General features: G+C 46.6%; 1 protein-coding gene across 1 annotated transcript; it reads right to left on the reverse strand.

The window, feature by feature from the left end:
- Positions 1-79: 79 nt before the first annotated feature.
- On the reverse strand, positions 80-13,391 carry PPIC (peptidylprolyl isomerase C). The gene is made up of 5 exons (XM_026507838.4): positions 13,119-13,391; positions 6,758-6,871; positions 6,201-6,294; positions 3,687-3,871; positions 80-745 (listed from the first exon to the last, which is right to left on the reverse strand). The coding sequence occupies exons 1-5, from the start codon at positions 13,233-13,235 to the stop codon at positions 617-619; spliced, it is 639 nt and encodes a 212-aa protein (XP_026363623.1). The 5' UTR covers positions 13,236-13,391; the 3' UTR covers positions 80-616.
- Between the last annotated feature and the right edge of the window lie 6,513 nt (positions 13,392-19,904).

Here is a 19,904-nt window from a genome sequence, read left to right on the forward strand (position 1 = left end):
TGTTACATTAGAGTACATGTGTTTTTGTCATGAATTTTTTAAAGAACTTTAAAAAAAAAAAAAAGACTTGCAAAAGGAGTTGACCTATATAAAAAGCATTTAATATAGAGGACACAAAAGCACCTTTTATCAGGTAAAAGTCCCCATGACATATATCAGATTACAGATTACACTCATCAGATCTCCCTTTACCTGCAAAGAATTTCTGTTTGAATACAAAATAACAAACTTCACATCCCCATCTTCTTCAGACAAACTTTCAGCATCACACAACTTGGGGATCATGAATAAATCAGCAAAATAATGATTGTGTTCTTCAAAAGAAAACAGACAATACAAAGTTTTCTAGTTTAAAAATAGCACCATTGGAGGAAGGGGATAGGTCTTTTAAGTGCAAAGTCCCTAAACAAGTGATTGACCACAATTCATGCAAACTAAACATGGAGTAGTTGATGTTTTGCACTTTCCTGTGATTGGGGGTGAAACACAGAAGTGAGAAAACAAAGCAAAACAGTAACTTGGGAGAATCAAAAGACACACACACACACACACACACACACACACACACACACACACATCCCTGCCAGAGTGTGTTCCTTGTTTTCCGCCCGTTGTATCACCAGTCAGCGACCTCAACCACAAAGGGGGTCTTCACGTCTATCTTGCCGCTGTTGACGATGGAGCAGTCGGTGAGCGGACGGTCATGCCCGTCAGTTGCCTGAAGTTCTATGGAGTGGACCACGGTCTGGTGAGAGAAAAGCACACCCCTGGTTCACTTGTGACTGACAACTACGGGGATCACAGGTGAAATCAGTGCCTAGTCCGAGAGCCCAAGGAGGAAACCAGGTTTGTTGTTGTTGTTGTTTTGGGTATGATACAAGTCATGTAAGGCAACTATGGAAAACTGAAAATATTCAGGAAATGTATATATAACAGAATAACATTTACCCACGCCCTTGTTACTGAAAGAACCTATTTGTGTTATTTCCTCACTTCTTTTAATTAGCATTTTATTGTCTAAAAATAATTAGATATTTTCATAAACACACAGCTCTAATTAAATGTATTTCTACCCACTTTATACCCCAATGTAAGAGTCAACATGGAGTCAACATTGACCCAAGTCAATCATCTACAGGTGGAGTTAGAGACCCTGACCCCACAGTGGTGTGAAGGCCCCTTCTTTCCCCTTCAGGGCTGCACATCCCAGGTACCACCTTGAGCTTCACACTGAAGGAGGGAGGACTGGTCCGGGACTAGGAACGTTGGCTTCTGACCAGTTTCCCAAACGGGGTTAAGACAAAAATAGCAAAAAGGGTCTCATTGCCTTGGACATGGTACCACCTAACCCAGTCGCTGGCCAATTTAGGTTAACCTAAGATAAAAGACCAGTGTTCTTCTTCTGATAATATATATTTCTAAACATTGTGTCTGTGCACACATCTGTACACATGTATGCCTAAAGCAGTGGCTACCTCTCTGATGACCTGTGGAACATTTTTAAAAATGCTTATTTATAGTTAAAATGGAAACTTCTATGTATATTTTCCCACAGTTTTTAAAAATGCTTATTTGTGGGCCCACCTCTGGATGTTCTGATTCTGTAAGTCTGAGGGGGAGCTCAAGAAAAGCATAGCATTAACGAAGCAACCCAGATGATGTCTGGGTGAATTCAAGAGATTCTGAAAATTCCCTGAAACGGTATAAAACACACACACACACACACACACACACACACACACACACAACTTTTTTCCTCCTGGAGAGAAAGTCTATAGTTTTCATTAATTACTCAAAGAAGTCTAGGACTCATAAAATGTTGAGGACTGTTCCTCTAAGACCAGGCAGTGGGTCTCCCACGATGCACCCGAGCGGGGGGAAGGAAGTTGGTACAGTTGGGTAGGGCACTAAGACAGAAGATCTAGAGGGGGGGGAAGAAAAACCATGACCAGAAGAAGAAACCACAAGACTTGCACTCTTCATTTGTCTTACAGGTTAGCACAGTGTGTTCAAAAACACTCATGGCATGAATGTTTGAACCTGGTTACATTTAAACTTTGTAAACCCTGGTTAGGCCCGCTGGTCAAAACCGCAAACTGGTGGGGCACATGCACGCGCAGCTCACTTCAAGACCGTGGCTCCATGAGAGACTTGAGGAGTGCTGGCGTTCGTTACTGTGCAAGAATAGATGCCTCAAAGGACAGTTACGGCTCAGGAGACTATAGGCCTGTCCTTTATTGTATAGGGTGGAAGGTGATATATGAAGTGATACGTGTCTGCCCTCTTTCCCTCTTGTCTCACTTGCCAACGAGAATCCTATCTCAGGCTGAACACTTCCGTGCCTTGTGAGGGGGGTTCTGAGTGGGTCAGCTCGGTTCCTGGCTTTTCGATGGGTAGATTCAGGACAGGGGGCAGAAGCTGTGGAAGAATTGTCGCAAGTGAGCTTGTTTCACTTGCATCTGGATGGAAGAGACAGAACAGCTCACATGAAAATGAAACAAAATTGGGGAGCCTGGGTGGCTCAGTTGGTTAAGCGTCTGCCTTCAGCTCAGGTCATGATCCCAGGGTCCTGGGATCGAGTCCCATGTCAGGGTCTCTGCTAGCAGGGAGTCTGCTTCTCCCTCTCCCTCTCTCTCTGCTCATGCTCTCTCTCTCTCTGTTCTTCTCTCTCTCTCTCTCCCTCAAATAAATAAATAAAACCATTGAAAAAAAAAATGAAACCAAGTCAAATACGGGAGAGGGTGGGGGGGTGGTCAGGAATGGCCCAGGGTTGGGTTGGGCAAACCTTACCCTTGCTAGTTGAGGAGTTGGGATAGCTTCTGTGGGCAGCTGCTAAGGAGGAGAAATGTTGGGAGCGGAGGAGAATAAGGATTTTAAGAAGTGTTTCTGTGGATTATGAATTGGACCCCTGAGACATTCTTTGAGCCATACCTGCAGGAATCTGAATTCCCTCTAGTAATTGCATTTGCTCTAGTGTGTCTTTGGAGGGCACTTGTTTCTGTACTGAACCATGTGGTGCTCAAGGGTTTTTTTTTTAATATTTTATTTTCAACTGTGGTAAGAAGCCTAACATAAAATGTACCACCTTATCTATTTCTCGGTGTATGGTGCCGTAGTCTGAAGTGTAGTCCCATTATTGCACAACTCACCTGCAGAACTTTTCTTCTCTTGCAAAACCGCAGCTCCGTACCCACTGAACACCAGCGCCCCATTCCTTCCTCCCCGCCGGCCCCTGGCAACCACCATTCTACTTCATTTTACGTGTATCTGACTACTTTAGATACCTTTTAAAAGTGGAATCGTAGGGTCTTTTGTGACTCAACATATTCAGAGTTCATCCGTGTTGTAGCACGTGCCAGCATTTCCTTCCTTTTTAAGGTGGCATAATCATCTGCCATATGCACATATGGGGCTCGGGCTTTATTCGGTTACGTTAAAAAAGAGTTTCCATTTATATCAAGTAGTGACATAAATTAAGCCCTCCATTTTTCCGCGTCAAGTCTCCACCTTCTGCCCCCCGTGCTCCTCACAATTAAAATACCACACGCAGTTCACCTTTGAGGAGGCAAGTCAGCATAGAACGATGGATCTCTAACAAGCACATCTGAAGATTAAACTACATCACTGAAAGGACTCTCGCTATAAATATAAAGCTTTGAATGAGACGTAATAACGTATCACATTACCATTCCATCAATGACTTTTCCAAATACCACATGTTTGCCATCCAACCACGTGGGCTTGGTCAAGGTGATGAAGAACTGAGAGCCGTTGGTATCAGGCCCAGCGTTGGCCATGCTGACCCACCCGATGCCATAATGCTTCAGTTTGAAGTTCTCATCTGGAAATGTCTCACCATAAATGCTTATACCTGGGTGGGGCAAAATTAAAAAGAGAGAATCACCAGATGTTATATGAAAGTAAATGCTTCAAAGGGTACCATAAGGTTTTAATAGAATGGGTTAATAGAACCCTATAGGACGTGGGGCTGGGGGAAAGATGGTCAAGCATAAGGAGAAATAAAGGAAGTGATAAAATTCACTCCTTCGAGAAGCACGGCACCAGAGCCTCAGATAAACACACAAAAGCCTTCAAGATGGCGCTATCCTCTGGCCTCAAAGCAAGATCCCAGTCAAGCAAGTCAACGATTTCACTCTGAAACAAGAAGGAAGGGCAGGATGGCCTTGTTAAGCCATGGGGAAAGTGGGATGAGCCATCTCCCTGGCTCTGTGTCTGTCCCAAGCTCCACATCACTCCCGCCTCAGCACCCAACCCTGGTGCAGTCAGCACTCAATAAGCACCCTTAGCTAATTCTCACAACCCTACGGAACAGGTCTTCTCAATCGCACTTTAAACGAGGAAGCAGAGGTGACAGAGCTTGACAGCTGCACAGCAGAACCGGACAGTCCCGTGACTTTCTGACCCTACAGCCCCGGCTCTGGCCTGCGTCCGTGCTGGAGCAAAGGCAGCCGGCCTGGCCGTCACGAGACACGGCACCTGCGGGCTCGCCAGGCTACAGAAGGTGATGGCAACGGGAGCGCCCAGTGATCCGACCTTGAGCAGAAGAGCTGGACGCGGCCATGGGGACTGGGGCTCCAGCCCAGTGGCAAGGAGAGCAGAACCCGTTTCTCCATAAGAGCACAGGACAGACCATGAGAAGGACCTGCTCTGTCCTCCAGCACCTTGAACGCGTGTCATGCCTGCCTCCTCCCTTTCTGCAGGGCTCTTGATCCAGTGGTTGCCAACCTTGAAATCCTGGCTCGGCTGGACGGCCCAGAAATGGCTGCCAAAGGCAGGCAGTTTAGAGCTGATTGGTGAGCGACAGAGGAGGTGGCCTGGCAGGACAGCTCTGCTCACAGAGAGGTTCTAGGCTAAATGTAAGTGATCCCAAAGGTCCTTCCTCCAAAACTCGGAGAAGTTTAACTCAAGACCTGTGTGTGCACACTTTCACACTGGCACGGGCACGGCAGGGAAGGCAAAGAGGGACAAGTCAGAAAAAAGGATCCAGTAAAGCTCAGTCACTGGTCCTGCTGGGCCCCAGGGCAGGAGAGTGGGACACCAGTGTCAAGGGCACTGCTACTGGGAGCTGCACGCTCTTCCAGGGAGACCCAGCTCTGCAGCAGCAGGGGAGGGAGGGCTGCTCTCCCGGGCAGACTCCCCCACCCCACCGACCCAAGTAACCGGAACGTGTTTCTCTGCTCATTCTCCATCCCCATACCCTGCAGCACTTCTGCAAGGCCTGAAAGTAATTCTCCCGAAGGCCCTGGCAAGTCCAAGGGTTTAATAGTAGCCATTTTGTTATAAATAAATCATTGCAATAAACATAAAATTAGCGGTAGTGCGTGAAAACGGGCCTAAGGGTTTCTTTAAAAAGTTAACAATTTCATACCCATCAGAACGAGTACTTGCTGAGTTAAAAATCTTAAACCTGAAGTACATTTACATTCTACCGTAGTTAGCTCATCGTGTGTGTTTGGGAGAAGGACTCACTACAGTTTGGAGGGAAAACAGCACAGAGAGCTTGGGTGCGTGCAGTCCCCACTGAGGAACAAGCAGCTCAGGGATATGTGACGGCCCATGAATTTAATAATTTGTGCTTCACAGAACCCTAACTTTGCTTATAAAAACGTGTGTTATAATTCTGACAACTCATCGATTACTTTTATTATCATTATTATTATTATTGGAAAAGCCAACAACAAAATGAAAGAATTTGAAAAAAAGGGGGGAGGGGTAACTCTGCCTGCTATCCTGCCACCTCAACTCCAGTCTCACCCTTGGGGCGTGCTGCCCCCGGACCTCCTCCACTGCATCCGTGTTTGGGGCTGGCTGCCCACCCCGTGTGCACACACTTTTGTATTCGACCTTTCCTTCCCATGCGGGGCATCTTTCTCCACCGCTGCCTGCTGGGAGCTGGGAGTCTAGCCGAGCCGTCTCCTGGATGAGTATCTCTCCATTATGGAAAGATCATGAACCAGAGCAATACTGTCTCAAGTGAGGAGGCCTCACTCATTCATACCTGTGATTAGATTTTGGGAGATGAGGCCCCCCAAACCCTGTCCTTCTGAAGAATTAGTTGGGTGGTCGTGAGGAATTCGTTTCTTATGTCTGGGAATTCAACTCAGGGGGTGAATGCACGGACTTGATCTTGGGTTTCAGGGTGGTAAGCAGCAAAGGAGAAATACAAAAGACATGGTTACCGCCGGTGCCGTCCCCACTCGTGATGTCTCCTCCTTGAATCATGAAATCTTTGATGACGCGATGAAATTTGCTTCCTTTATAGCCGTATCCTTTCTAAAGAGATTATGTCAGTTGAATATACGAGTAGATAACAACCCATACTGCAGGATGAACCCCAGTGTTTATCTGGACATGGCCAAGTGAGAAAATGACACAAACTATCTACGGAATTAGGTCCCTGCAACAATTTACTAGTAGAAATGTATCATCGATGGACCCAAGATAAAGAAATAGGTCAACTGTGGAAGTAGGGTATTAATGTGAATGAGTGAAAAGACAGCAATCTGCATTCTCACGTGCTGATTGCTTCCCCTCAATTTCTAGAACCCCAAGGACACCGAGCGCCCGAAGAATTAACATTTTGTAGGAAAATAAAGTAAGATATTGTAAGAATGTCTCGGGTTCATCGGGCCTGCTTGATCAACAGTCATCTTCCTGGAAGACATCTTTATGCTGGGCTTAAAAGAAAGAAGACCCCCTTCCATGCACATGTAAGGGTTCCAAAACTGAGACATACCTCCCCCGTTGCGAGTGCGACAAAATTGTCCACAGTCTTGGGCACAACCTTTCCAAAGAGGCCGATCACAATTCGGCCAACATCTTTGTCGCCAATCCTTACATCGAAGAAGACCTGCGTGTGGGTGAATGACAGAGCACAGGATTACAATGGGAAGTGAAAGGTACAATCTGAGAATGCATCCAGATGCAAAAGCCCTTCCTTCCCCCGCAAGCAGTTGATAAAGGAGCTCTACACCCATCGTGTGACTGCATTCCATCTGTAAACAACGTTCATTCCGCCAATATTTGGCCAGCACCCCCAGGGGCCAGGCACTGCACAAGGCGCTGGGTTTGCAGTGTGACTCGGTCCTGTCCCAGTCAGCCCTTGAGGTCTCTGAGAAGTCCAAGCCCCCTGCGCCCCCAGGCAGCATTGCAGCGACCTCCCCTTTCCCAGCTTTGTGCTCTTCTGAAAGGTGATGGTCTTGATCTTGGCAAGAGAGAACAACAGGTAAGGAGAGAAATAGTCTAACCATCCAGATTTATTTTTTTGTAACTTCGACCAGCCCCCAATTCGCAGGGAGTGCTTCATAGACACCTGCTGTCACAAGAACTGCAAGCCGTCCACACGCACAGCAAGTCCTCTGGAAGGCCTGCCACTCACTTCGGACTCCCTAAGGCTCCAGGTCCCCAGCCTCGTCCAGAGCCCCGCCAGAGCCCTCGCAACCGCAGTCGCCCAGCTCAGTCCTCATGCTCCCAAAGTCCTGCGGGGATGCTGTGTTCTCTCTGTGGCACAACATGTGGAAATAGATGAAAGAAAGCCCGTACCCAGGAGTGAGTGTGAGTCACACTGCGTGCAGATGAACCTTACAGGTTCCCTGAAACGAGTTTTAAAAAAACTGTTGCATCCGAAATGAAATGATAGACGTTTTGCTTCACAAATCACCGTGTTGGGATGATGCAGCCAGAATGCTTGAAAAGGCTGCGGAGTCGAAGGGCATTCTATTAGCGGGTTTAGATTATAGGAACCAATTTACTGTTTGGGTAAAAAAAGACATTTGGGAGATGGCTTTAAAAAATATAAGAAGGGTTGTCAAAGAAAAAAGATGTCTTACAGTTTAGAAAAATCACGAAGTAAAGACTGTCAAGTTTAGTGCAAGACAAGAGCTCCTGCCAATATATCAGCACGTCTGTCACGGGGTGATGTGATATTTAGTGCTCCGGGTGGCATTTTAGAATTTTCACATGGCCACAGCAGCCACGACGGTATTATTATTTATACAGCAGAACTTTATAGACGGTATTGAAGCCCGTGCCCTTGAGATGAGGCAGAGTGCTTGAGGACGACAGTTCCGTGTGGCCAGGGGACAGGAAGCGGCCCTAACACACCCGAAGCCTGGTGGCCCAGGGCTAGTGTCAAAGAGAAGTCGCTTCTGCTTCTGGGCTTTCCAAGCCCAGGATGGTACATTCAGTAGCAGGCGAGGACGAAGCAGCACCGGAGAAGAATCAGGGACATCATCTTAAAGGAACGCCATACTTTAAACACACAGAAGAGAAAATGAAGCCTGTGAATGCTGAGACAGCAAGGAGCATACAGTGCGGGAGAGCAGCGGGAGAAGGTGAAGAAAAAGGGCCCCTCACCCAGCAACACTCTTCAATAAAAATCTGCCGTTCTGACGCGCAGCCTCGCACACATGCTACTATGCTTTTTTCCCCAAACTGCAGGGTCCTTCCCCTGGGTGACTGACAGCAAAAAATACAGCGGAGTTTTCCTGACTCCCTGGAAATGATAAGATCACGGCTTCCTTGGTCATCAAGCACGCAAGAAAGCTGTATCCCCAGGCCTGGAGGGACGCTAAGGGCTGAGGGAAGGCCTCCTGGAGAAGGGGTGATGGGAAGCAGGCCTGGAGGGAGGGGAGCAGCCTCCCGGGACAAGAATGGACAGAGTTCTTTCTGGAGCCAAAGCACCGGGGCAGAAAATGGGCTCTTTGTGCAGGGGACCCAAGGTGGCTGCCTGGCAAACGCTCTCCCTCGGCACCCTATCACCCTGAGATCATCTCTGCTTGCGTGCCCTTGCGGACAGGCCCTGTTCTGGACACGGGGTGAGGCTGCAAAGCCCCTACCTGCATGGAGGTTACAGTCCCACAGAAAACACATATGTAAGTAGCTATGATATCATGGAAAATCAGGTTTTATAACAAGTACAGATGAAAGGTCATGGGCAGAGGTGATGATTATCTGTGGAGATCAGGGTGGGCTTCCTGGCAGAGGTGGTAACTGGATTCCACACTGCACTGCAGGAGTAAGTGCAGTCATTTCTTTTTTCCCCTGAGGGCTGCCTTTGAAATTTGAAAATGATGGGCCACTGGAGGTAGGGAAAAGAGGGCAGAGGAAACAGTCGCTCACACAGCCTGATCGCAACCCCTGTAGGGTTAATCCCGCTTCCATTTTCAGAGCAGCTAGGGCAGAAGCCAAGTCCAAGAGCAAACTGTTCTCACATCCCCGCTCCACCACTAACTGGCTGTGGGACCTTGGGCAACTTCATTCAGCTCTGAGCTCCGGCTCCTCAATTCAACAGAGGACCGTTCTTTCCAGGGCTGCAATTTCATGGGAGCATTAATAAGGTAACATAAATAACACTAACAATTGACCTCTTAAATCACGGCTAAGCACTTTACCTGCTTTATCACATCTAATATGCAAAAAACTCCAGAGGTAGATGTTATCTCCGTCTCCACTAACAGAGAAGGAAACGGAGCCTCACACATTCAGTCACCTGCCCTGGGGCACCAGGCCGAAGCCACATGGCCACTCCATGCTCTAGAAAGTGCCAGCAAGTTGGGCCATGAGTGCAGGTGGAAAGACGGCAGCATTATTGTCTTTAGTCTAGGTGCCTGACCTTGCCCAGAACGTTCCCCTGGCATCTGCTGAGAAGGACAGGGTGGCAACTGGCTATCTGGGGGATGTTGAGACCAGTGAGCCAGAACAAGGACCCGAGGCTCCAGGATGGGTCTGGGCAGGCGGCTGAGGTGGTGGCTGGTGAGTGACACTGAGGGCCCTGTGGGGACAGCACCTCACGCCTCTCTTAGTCCAGATTCCTGTTTTTTAAATGAAATCAGAGGACATACAAAGGACTTCTGGGGAAAATACTAGAGCAATGGCCAGTTTATCTACTTTTCCGAACTCAGAGAAATAATTTTTTAAATTTTTAAAAAATTTTATTTGACAGAGAGAGAGAGCAAGCACAAACAGGGGGAGTGGGAGGGAGAGGGAGAAGCAGGCTCCCCGCTGAGCAGGGAGCTGATGCGGGGCTCAGTCTAAGGACCCTGGGATCATGACCTGAGCCGAAGGCAGATGCTTCACTGACTGAGCCGCCCGGGAACCCCTCAGAGAAATAATTTTTAATGTCTCTATTTTCCCGTGTATTGAGCTGTTTTAAAAAGTCCACTGAAAAAGTCATTTGACAGGGTCAAATCTGTAGAAGACTCGCCTACACGATTATCTTTTAGAACTTCATGACAGGGGCGCCTGGGTGGCTCAGTCGGTGAAGCGTTTGTCTTCGGCTCAGGTCATGATCCCAGGGTCTTGGGATCGAGCCCCATGTTGGGCTCCCTGCTCAGCAGGGAGTCTCCTTCTCCCTCTTTTCCTTCCACCTCTCCCCCTGCTTGTGCTCTCTTTCTGTTAAACAAATAAATAAAATCGTTAAAAAAAAAAAAAAGAACTTCATGATAAATTTGGTAGGAAGGGAACGGAGAGACATTACTAATTCTGAGAGTAGAGTGGAGGAAAACTTGTTCCGTGATAGCACCCTAGCGGAGGGGCAGAGATGCCCTAACTTTCCCTCCTGCAGCCACCAGCTTCCTCCCTTCTTGTCATCCCTTCTAGACAGCCCAGCCTAGCTGCCCCATCTGGGGTGGGTCTCTGCCCTGGGGAGCTTAAAAACTTGCTTGGCGAAGTCTGTTCCCAAACACTGCAGGTGATACACTCAAACTAAGAAATGCTTCCTGTTCATCTGAAATTCACACCTCACTGGGAATCTTGTATTTTCTCTGGCAATTCTGCTTCGTTTCCCCCACCCCCATCTAAACCACCAGCAAGTCCTGTTATACTTCAAAACATCTACTTCACGTCCCTCCCCCTTGGTCCCCATTTCCACGGTTACCACCCAAATCCACGCCATCACCTTCTGGACCCTGAAACGGAGCCTGAATGACCTCCCACTTCATCTCCGCTGAGCGACCACAGTAATTGTTTAAAAGCATATATGAGATGATGTCAATCCCATGCTTAAATCCCGGGGGCTCCAACTGTACTTAGACTAAGACCTCAAATTATAAGATTGACTGCCTCAAAACCCACTCCTGTGGCCTCCAAGGCCCTGCCCGATTTTGCTGCCGCTGACCCTTCCAGCCCTGTATCAAGACAGGCCACTCACCCTGGGCTGGAGCCTGTCCCCTCTCTCCGTCCTCTGAACACTGATGGCTTTGCTGGCTGGAGGCCTTTGCGCATGCAGCTCCCTTGGCCTCCCAGGTGTTTGGCAGGCTGCTTTTTCTGATCCTCCAGGTATTTTTAAATGTCACCCGGTCTGTAGAAGGGTTTACAATAGTCCCCGCCCCCTTATCCGTGGTTTCCATTTTCCCAGGGTTCAGTTATTCGCCTCAACCGTAGTCCAGAAGCAGATGGTTCCCCTTGTGAGCTGTGGTCAGAAGACAAGGAGGAGCCTAACACCTCCGAATGCCTACGGCGGTCACCTCCCTTTATGTCATCAGGTAGACACTTTATCATCTCCCGTCATCACAAGAGGAAAGGTGAGTGCAGTAAGATATTTTGAGAAAGACGACATTCGTGTAACTTCTTACAGTATCTTGTTAAAATTGTTCTATTTTATTATCAGTTATGGTTGTTAATCTCTTACTGTGCCTAATTTATAAATTAAACTTTCTCATAGGTATGTATATATAGGAAAAAACATAGTATATGGTGCTCCCCTGGTTTCAGAATCCACTGGGGTCTTGAAACTTAATCCCCTGCAGATAGGAGGGGACTACTGTATTTTCTTCATCATTTTATGAATGTTATGCTTATGGATGTATCCCGAGAGACCCAAATTGTATCTGCAAACTGAAAGACTCCCTCTCCCCCACCCTTTCAGCTCTATGGCCTTGGACAAGCCATTTCTCAAAATTAGATATGCCCAAAATCCCGAGGGGCTGGGCAGAGAATCAGTGCTCAAAACAGTGTGGCTAAGTTTCTCTCTCTCTCTCTCTCTCTCTCTCTCTCTCTCTCTCTCTCTCACACACACACACACACACACACACACACACACACACACACACCTGTAGCCTGGTACCGCCTTTCTGTTCATTCTTAGGCTACCTCAGATGTTGGGGTGACCTCCCTCTCCCCAAGGCCCTTATTCTCCGCCCCCCCCCACCCCAGGTGGGGTCTGTGGTAGAGGGCTTAAGCACTCTACTACTGGTTCAACAGTTACCATTCCCACTGGCAAACACCGGACTTGCTATTAAAACAACTTGCAGCTGCCCCTCGTTCCAGATTCCAAGACACTGCAGCCAGTGGGTTTTTCTAGAAGTGGTGATCAAGGGCACCAGTCATTCCCTCCCTTCCTTCCTCCCCCGCTCTGTTTCTCCCCACACCCTCCCATTATCTTCTAACCTGGGTAAATATGCCGAAAACACGGAAGGTGGAGAGACGCAGTCCAAGGCAGATTTCACCCCCCACCAGTAGCCCCCCTCCATCCTCTATAAAGATTAAAAGGCTGTCCGTGCTAGCACCTTCCCAAGCTCTGGGTCCAAAGTCTAAAAAAGTCAAAGTCTAAAAGCGCACCTCTTCCCGCAACGGGAAGACAGACTCTCAATACAGCAAGGCTCCTGACGCTAGCCCGGTCGTCTCCCTGGGCAGACAGAGGCTGGACCGGGCGGGGCTCCTCCGGGCCGGGTGACGGCGGTGGCGGCCGCCCATTGCACCCACCCCCCCCACGCCTGCATTCTTCCTGCTTCTATTCCTGAGTCCTCGCCATGCCGAAGGAAGTATTCGGGCCGCCTCCTTCCTGGAGAAAAGGCCCACTGGTTCCGGAAGCTTCCTCCAGCCCCCCCCCCCCCCCCCCCCCCGCCCCGGCAGGTCACGTCGGATCACCGGCCCGGAGACTAAGTTCAAACTGCTCGGCCCAGCGCCCCCAAGTCTCCCCCGGACAGCGCCGTCCCGCGCGCCGGCAGCCCCCTCCCCCTGAGCCCCGCGGCTGCCTCGCGTCCCCCGAGCCCGGGAAGTCCCCTCCTCGCCGCCACGGACACCGAGGATGCAGTCCCCAAAGCTCCCCCGTCCCCCTGGCCCGCTCAAGGGTCATTTGCTGCCCGCCAATCAGTCACCTTGGCCGTCACGGTGGGGCCTCGCCTGCTGACGCCCGAGGCCCCCGCAGAAGGCACGAGCGCGCCGAGCCCCACGCAAAGCGCGAGAGGTAGCAGCAGCCGGGGACCCGGGCCCATGGCGAGCGGTGGCAGTGGCGGCAGCGGCACGGACGCACCGCAGCCTCCGGGACCGTTGGCTGGACTCCCGGGCCGCTGCGCCTGCGCGATCCCGGTTTGGGGGTGGGGGTGGGTAGTGGATGGGATGAGGCGGTCCGGGCAGGGCCGGAACCTGGGGCGCGCTCCTCCCAAGTTCAGCCCAGCGACCCGCTAGGGACTGGGCGCGGCGCGCTGCTGAGGACGCAGCCCGGGCCGACCGACGCTGTAGCGGCGGGGGCGCGGGGTGCCAGGGGGCTGGTTCCAGCCCGCTCTGTTCGGGTGCTGTGCCCCAGAGTGGCGCAGACCCTCGGAGCTGCGGGGTGCGCGCGGGGCATCTCCAGCAACTTACCGCGTGGGCGCGTGTTAAACCCGGCCGAAAGTTCAGGACTCTCCGCGCTCCGAGTCCGCCTGCAACTTGCGCGCTGTGGAGCGGGAGGCTCTGCAGACGGGTTCGCGTCGGTGACCGATGCTGCCTTTGGAGGAGCCCCCGCCGCCCCTGTCAGGTTCATGGGAGACGTTAGCTCATCCAAGACTTTAGCCTAACGTTTTGGACACCCCTCAGAGCTTTGGGACCCCTGGATGGGTTGACTGGATTACATGTAATAAATGACCCTTCATTGAGATGATAGAAGTTGGAGATAGAATTTTTGCAAACTTATGAATTGGGTTTAGGAAGATGATTTAATGATATGGGAAAAGCTCATTGCATTTTTTAAATGGAAAACTAAGGCTGCAAAATCATATAGAAATTCTGATCTCAACTGTGAATATAAATATATAAAGCCGTTTTTAATATGGAGAGAAAAGTACCAAAACATCTACAGTAACTATCGTGATATAATTACAGATTTTTGCTTTCTTTGTGATTTTCTGAGTTCCCAGGTGTTCTACATTGAACATGTAACTATTTTATAATAAGGAAAATGTTATTTTATTTATTTATTTTTATTTATAATGATTTTTTATTATGTTAGTCACCATACAGTACATCCCCAGTTTCCGATGTAAGGCTCGATGATTCATTAGTTGTGTATAACACCCAGTGCACCATGCAATACGTGCCCTCCTTACTACCCATCACTGGCCTATCCCATTCCCCCACCCCCCTCCCCTCTGTGGCCCTCAGTTTGTTTCTCATAGTCCATAGTCTCTCATGTTTCATTCCCCCTTTTGATTACCCCCCCCTTTCTTTATCCCTTTCTTCCCCTACCGATCTTCCTAGTTCTTATGTTCCATAGATGAGAGAAATCATATGATAGTTGTCTTTCTCTGCTTGACTTATTTCACTTAGCATTATCTCCTCCAGTGCCGTCCATGTTGCAGCAAATGTTGAGAACTCGTTCCTTCTGATAGCTGAGTAATATTCCATTGTATATATGGACCACAACTTCTTAATCCAGTCATCTGTTGAAGGGCATCTCGGCTCCTTCCACGATTTAGCTATTGTGGACATTGCTGCTATGAACATTGGGGTGCATATGGCCCTTCTCTTCACTATGTCTGTATCTTTGGGGTAAACACCCAGTAGTGCAATGGCTGGATCATAGGGTAGCTCAATTTTTAACTTTTTAAGGGACCTCCACACTGTTTTCCAGAGTGGCTGTACCAACTTGCATTCCCACCAACAATGTAGGAGGGATCCCCTTTCTCCACATCCTCTCCAGCAATTGTTGTTTCTTGCCTTGTCTATTTTTGCCATTCTAACTGGCGTAAGGTGGTATCTCAGTGTGGTTTTGATTTGAATTTCCTTGATGGCTAATGATTTTGAACAGGAAAATGTTTTGTTTTGTTTTTTTAAAGATTTTATTTATTTATTTGACAGAGATAGAGACAGCCAGCGAGAGAGGGAACACAAGCAGAGGGAGTGGGAGAGGAAGAAGCAGGCTCCTGGCGGAGGAGCCTGATGTGGGGCTCGATCCCATAACGCCGGGATCACGCCCTGAGCCGAAGGCAGGCGCTTAACCGCTGTGCCACCCAGGCGCCCCCATTGAACAGGAAAATGTTATTTTAAAACTCAGTGCTTTCCAAATTAGGACTTAAAACTTTTTAATTTTAGGGGCGCCTGGGTGGCTCAGTCGTTAAGCGTCTGCCTTCAGCTCAGGGCATGATCCCAGCGTTCTGGGATCGAGCCCCACATCAGGCTCCTCTGCCGGGAGCCTGCTTCTTCCTCTCCCACTCCCCCTGCTTGTGTTCCCTCTCTCACTGCCTGTCTCTCTCTCAGTCAAATAAATAAATAAAATCTTAAAAAAATAAGTAAATAAGACTTTTTAATTTTAGAGTAATACCTCCTAATTAACTACAAATTAATAATAGTATTCTCTTGGTTTTCTGAGTGGCTGCCATGACCTTCAAGCCAAGATTTTCCTTGGGTAAGCAGATAGGATTCCTACGTGTACGTGTAGATCTAAAATTACACCGGAACCATTTTTCTTCCTTCCTTCCTTCCTTTCTTTCTTTCTTTCTTTCTTTCTTTCTTTCTTTCTTTCTTTCTTTCTTTCTTTCTTTCTTTCTTCCTTCCTTCCTTCCTTCCTTCCTTCCTTCCTTCCTTCCTTCCTTCCTTCCTTCCTTCCTTCCTTTTAAGATTTTATTTATTTGAGGGGCGCCTGGGTGGCACAGCGGTTAAGCGTCTGCCTTCGGCTCAGGGCGTGATCCTGGCGTTATGGGATCGAGCCCCACATCAGGCTCCTCCGCTATGAGCCTGCCTCTTCCTCTCCCACTCCCCCTGCTTGTGTTCCCTCTCTCGCTGACTGTCTCTATCTCTGTCGAATAAATAAATAAAATCTTAAAAAAAAGATTTTATTTATTTGAGAGAAAGAGAGAATGAGTGGAGGGAGGAGCAGAGGGAGAAGCACACTCCCTGCTGATCAGGGAACCCCACGCAGGGTTCAATCCCAGGACCGCAAGATCATGACGTGAGTCAAAGGCAGACGCTCAACCCACTGAGCCACTCAGGTGCCCCAGAACCATGTCTTATATATAAAAGGATTGACTGCCGCTTTGCAGGGAGGGGTAGAACGCATCCAAACTGCTTTGATAATTCAGTCCAGTGAAAGATCTAAAGGTGTTCCTTATAACCTCCCACCCCCAATAAAGAAAGAGTCTTCTTTACATATATACCTATACATATATATATGACAAAAAAAAAGAATCATCCTTTTGTAAAAATCTAAGGGTATCAAAGTGCTTATCCCACTAAGTGATTGTATATATTTTTCTGTATTTATTACTCTGTTTTTGTCTGCCTCTGTTACCAGAATGTAAGCACCACCAGAGCAGGGAGCATACCTGTGTTTATCCCTGCTGATGACCTAGATCCAGTACGATGTCTGGTATATAGTGATTTCTCAGTAAATATTTGTTCAGTGAATGAACGTGTCTATGTACTTTTTAAAAATCACTTTATCGGGAAGATTAATACAAATAAAGTGCACGGAATGTAAATCATCGAATTATCACAAAGCAACACAGCTAAAACCTCAGCCCCCCCAAGAAATGAACATTCAAGAGCTTCCTGAAAACTCCTCTTGTACCCACTCCCAATAACTAACATTTTCTTTTCCCCAGATTAACCATAATCCTGACTTCTTACATTGTAGTTTAGTTTTTAACTTCATATAGATGGAATCTTACAGCCTATCTTCTTTTGCTCAAATTTATGCTTGTGAAATTCATCTGTTTTTACACACAGCTGTTTTGGTGTATAGCACAAGGTAGGGGTCAAATTCCATTTTTGGGGGGATATCCGCTTATCCCAGCACAATTTATTGGACAGTCTCTTCTTTACTGATTGCTCTGTGATGATATTTCCTTCATGGAACGAGGGTCCCTACATGCCTGGATCTGTTTGTGGGCCCTCTCTTCTGTACCACATTGTCTTAATGAAAATAGCTTTATAATAAGTCTTCATATTTAGTAATGCAAGTACTGTCACTTTGTTGACAAGTGTTGACAAGCCAAGATTCTTGGCTCTTCTTGACCCTTTCCATGTCCATATAATTTTGAGAAACTTGTCAGTTTCCGTAAACTGGGATTTTTATTAGGATTACACTGTATCTATAGATCATTTTGAAAATACTTAGCATATTTGTAATATTCTGGTTAATGAGCATGGCGTATTCCTCCATTTATTTAGATGTGAGAATTGTGAGACAATAAATTTCTGTTTTGAGCTGTCCGGTTTGTGGTACTTTGCTCTAGCAGCCCTAGGCAACAAGTAAACATGGCCTGGTCCCAATTCCAGGGAGAAAGCTTTCAATATTTCACCATTTCTCTCAATAAGATTTTATACTTGTCTTCCTAAAGGTCTTATACATATTTTGCTAGATTGATTTCAAGGTATTTGGGTTTGTGTGTGTGTGTGTGCGCTATTGTAAATTATACATTTTCAAACATTTATTTTCTTGTTTGTTGCTATTGTAGTAAAATTAATTTTGTACATTAATTTTGAAAAGCCCAGCTTTGTTAAACTTACAAATTCTAATAACTTATCTGTGAATTATTTAGGATTTTCTACATAGACTACTATATCATCCATGAGAGTTTTATTTCTTCCTTTCTAATCTTTATATCTTTCATTTCTTTTTCTTGCCTTATTGCATTGGCTAGGACCTTCAGTACAAAAGGATGTAGCAGTAAGGGGAGTCATTGTTTTGTGGGTTGAGTCGTGTTTCCCAACAAGATATGTTGAAGTCCTAAGCCCCAGAGTCTGCGAATGTGACTATAGTTGGAAATAAGGTCTTTGCAGATGTAATGAGTTAAAATGAGGTCATACAGAGTAGGGTATACCCTGCTCCAAGATGACTGTGACTGGTATCCTCTTAAAAAGAGGTGAGATAAGGACATACACAGAGAAAATCACTATGTGAAGGCAGGGACAGAAATTGGAGTGATGCAACTATAAGCCAAGGGATGCCAAGGATCATTGGCAACACCAGAAGCTCGGAAGAGGCAAGGAAGGATCCATCCCTAAGGCCTTCAGAGACACTGGGGCCCTGCCAATGCCTTGATTTCAGACTTGTAGCCTCCAGAATTGTGAGACAATAAATTTCTGTTTTGAGCTATCCGGTTTGTGGTACTTCGCTCTAGCAGCCCTAGGCAACAAGTAAACATGGCTTGGTCCCAATTCCAGGGAGAAAGCTTTCAATATTTCACCATTAAGTCTGATATTTGCTGAGGTTCTTTTGGGAATGGATATTATTTTTCAGCTTATGAAAATTCCTTTCTAGTCCTAGTTTGTTAAGAGTTTTGGTGATGAATTTGATCGACATCTTCTATTGAAATCAAATGAAATAGTGTTTCCCCTCAGTCTGTGAATGTGGTGAATTGCATTGATTTTTAGATCTTAACCCAGTGTTGCATTCTGGAATATGCCCAACATGTATTGGCCTTTTAATATATGGCGAGATATTGTGTTTGTTTGGGGTTTGTTTTTTTTTTTTTTTTAACTTAGCAAAACCAGAAAAAAAAAGGCATTTCTCCTGAGGTTTGGGGAAAAAAACAGTGGGCAAAGTGGCTCTAGCTTTCTAGTTGATATGACATTCCATCTTTATGTTAATGGATAAGTTTGCTAATCTTATTTTCAGGATATCTGCGTCTGTATTCATAAGTCAGACCAGCCTGAAATTTTCTTTTCTTGGAATCTCTTACCAGTTTTTATATCAGGGTTATTCTGGACCTCTTAACAGGAGTTGGCAAATAGTAGCTGTCCTTCCTGTGCTCTGAGTGAGTTTGAGAAAGATTGCTTTCATTTCTTCCTCGAACATTTCTTAGAATCCCCTAGGGCCTGGAATTTTCTGTATTGAAAAGCTTTAAATAATAGGTTTATTTTTTTTAAATAGTTGAAGAATTATTTAAATTTTCTATTCTTCCATCAGTGTTTGCATGTAGATTTTGAGGAATTGCTTTACTTCATTTATATTTTAAATTTTACTTGCATAAAGTTGTTTAATACATCTTTTTATAATCTCGTAGAGCTGGAAGACTTAGAGTCATGTCTTCTTTTTCATTCCTGACATTGTTTATTTCTTTTTCTTTGAACATCTTCACCAAGGGAGCTGGTAATTATATTTATTTTCATTTCATTAGCTTATGTTCTTAAACTTATTATTTCCTTCCTTCTACTTTCTTTTGAGTTTAATTGACTGTTATTTTTTTCTCTCCTTGAGGTGGACTCTTTTGTCTCTCTCTCTCTCTCTCTCTCTCTCTCTTTAACTCAGTAATATGCATTTACATCTCCTCCATGTCTTTTCATGGCTTGATAGCTCGTTTCTTTTTATTGCTGAGTAATACTCCATTGTATGCTATACCACCGTTTGTCCCTTCACCTAAGCAGAGGGAATCTCTTTGTTGCTTCCAAGTTTTTGACAGTTATGAGTAAAGCTGACATAAACATCTGTGTGCAGGTTTTCATGTGGATATAAGTTTTCAACTCCTTTGGGTAAATATCTAAGAGAGTAATTACTGGATCATATGGTGAGAGTATGTTCAGTTTTGATTGAAACTGACAGACTGTCTTCCAAAGTGGCTGCACCAATTTGCATCCCCCCCTTGCAATAAATGACAACTCCTATTATCCCACATCCTCACCAGCATTTGGTGTTGTCAGTGTTTTGGATTTTAGCCATTCTAATAGGTGTGTGGAGGTAGTATTTT

This window comes from Ursus arctos, unplaced genomic scaffold, assembly GCF_023065955.2.
Source record: "Ursus arctos isolate Adak ecotype North America unplaced genomic scaffold, UrsArc2.0 scaffold_5, whole genome shotgun sequence".
Taxonomy (NCBI): domain Eukaryota; kingdom Metazoa; phylum Chordata; class Mammalia; order Carnivora; family Ursidae; genus Ursus; species Ursus arctos.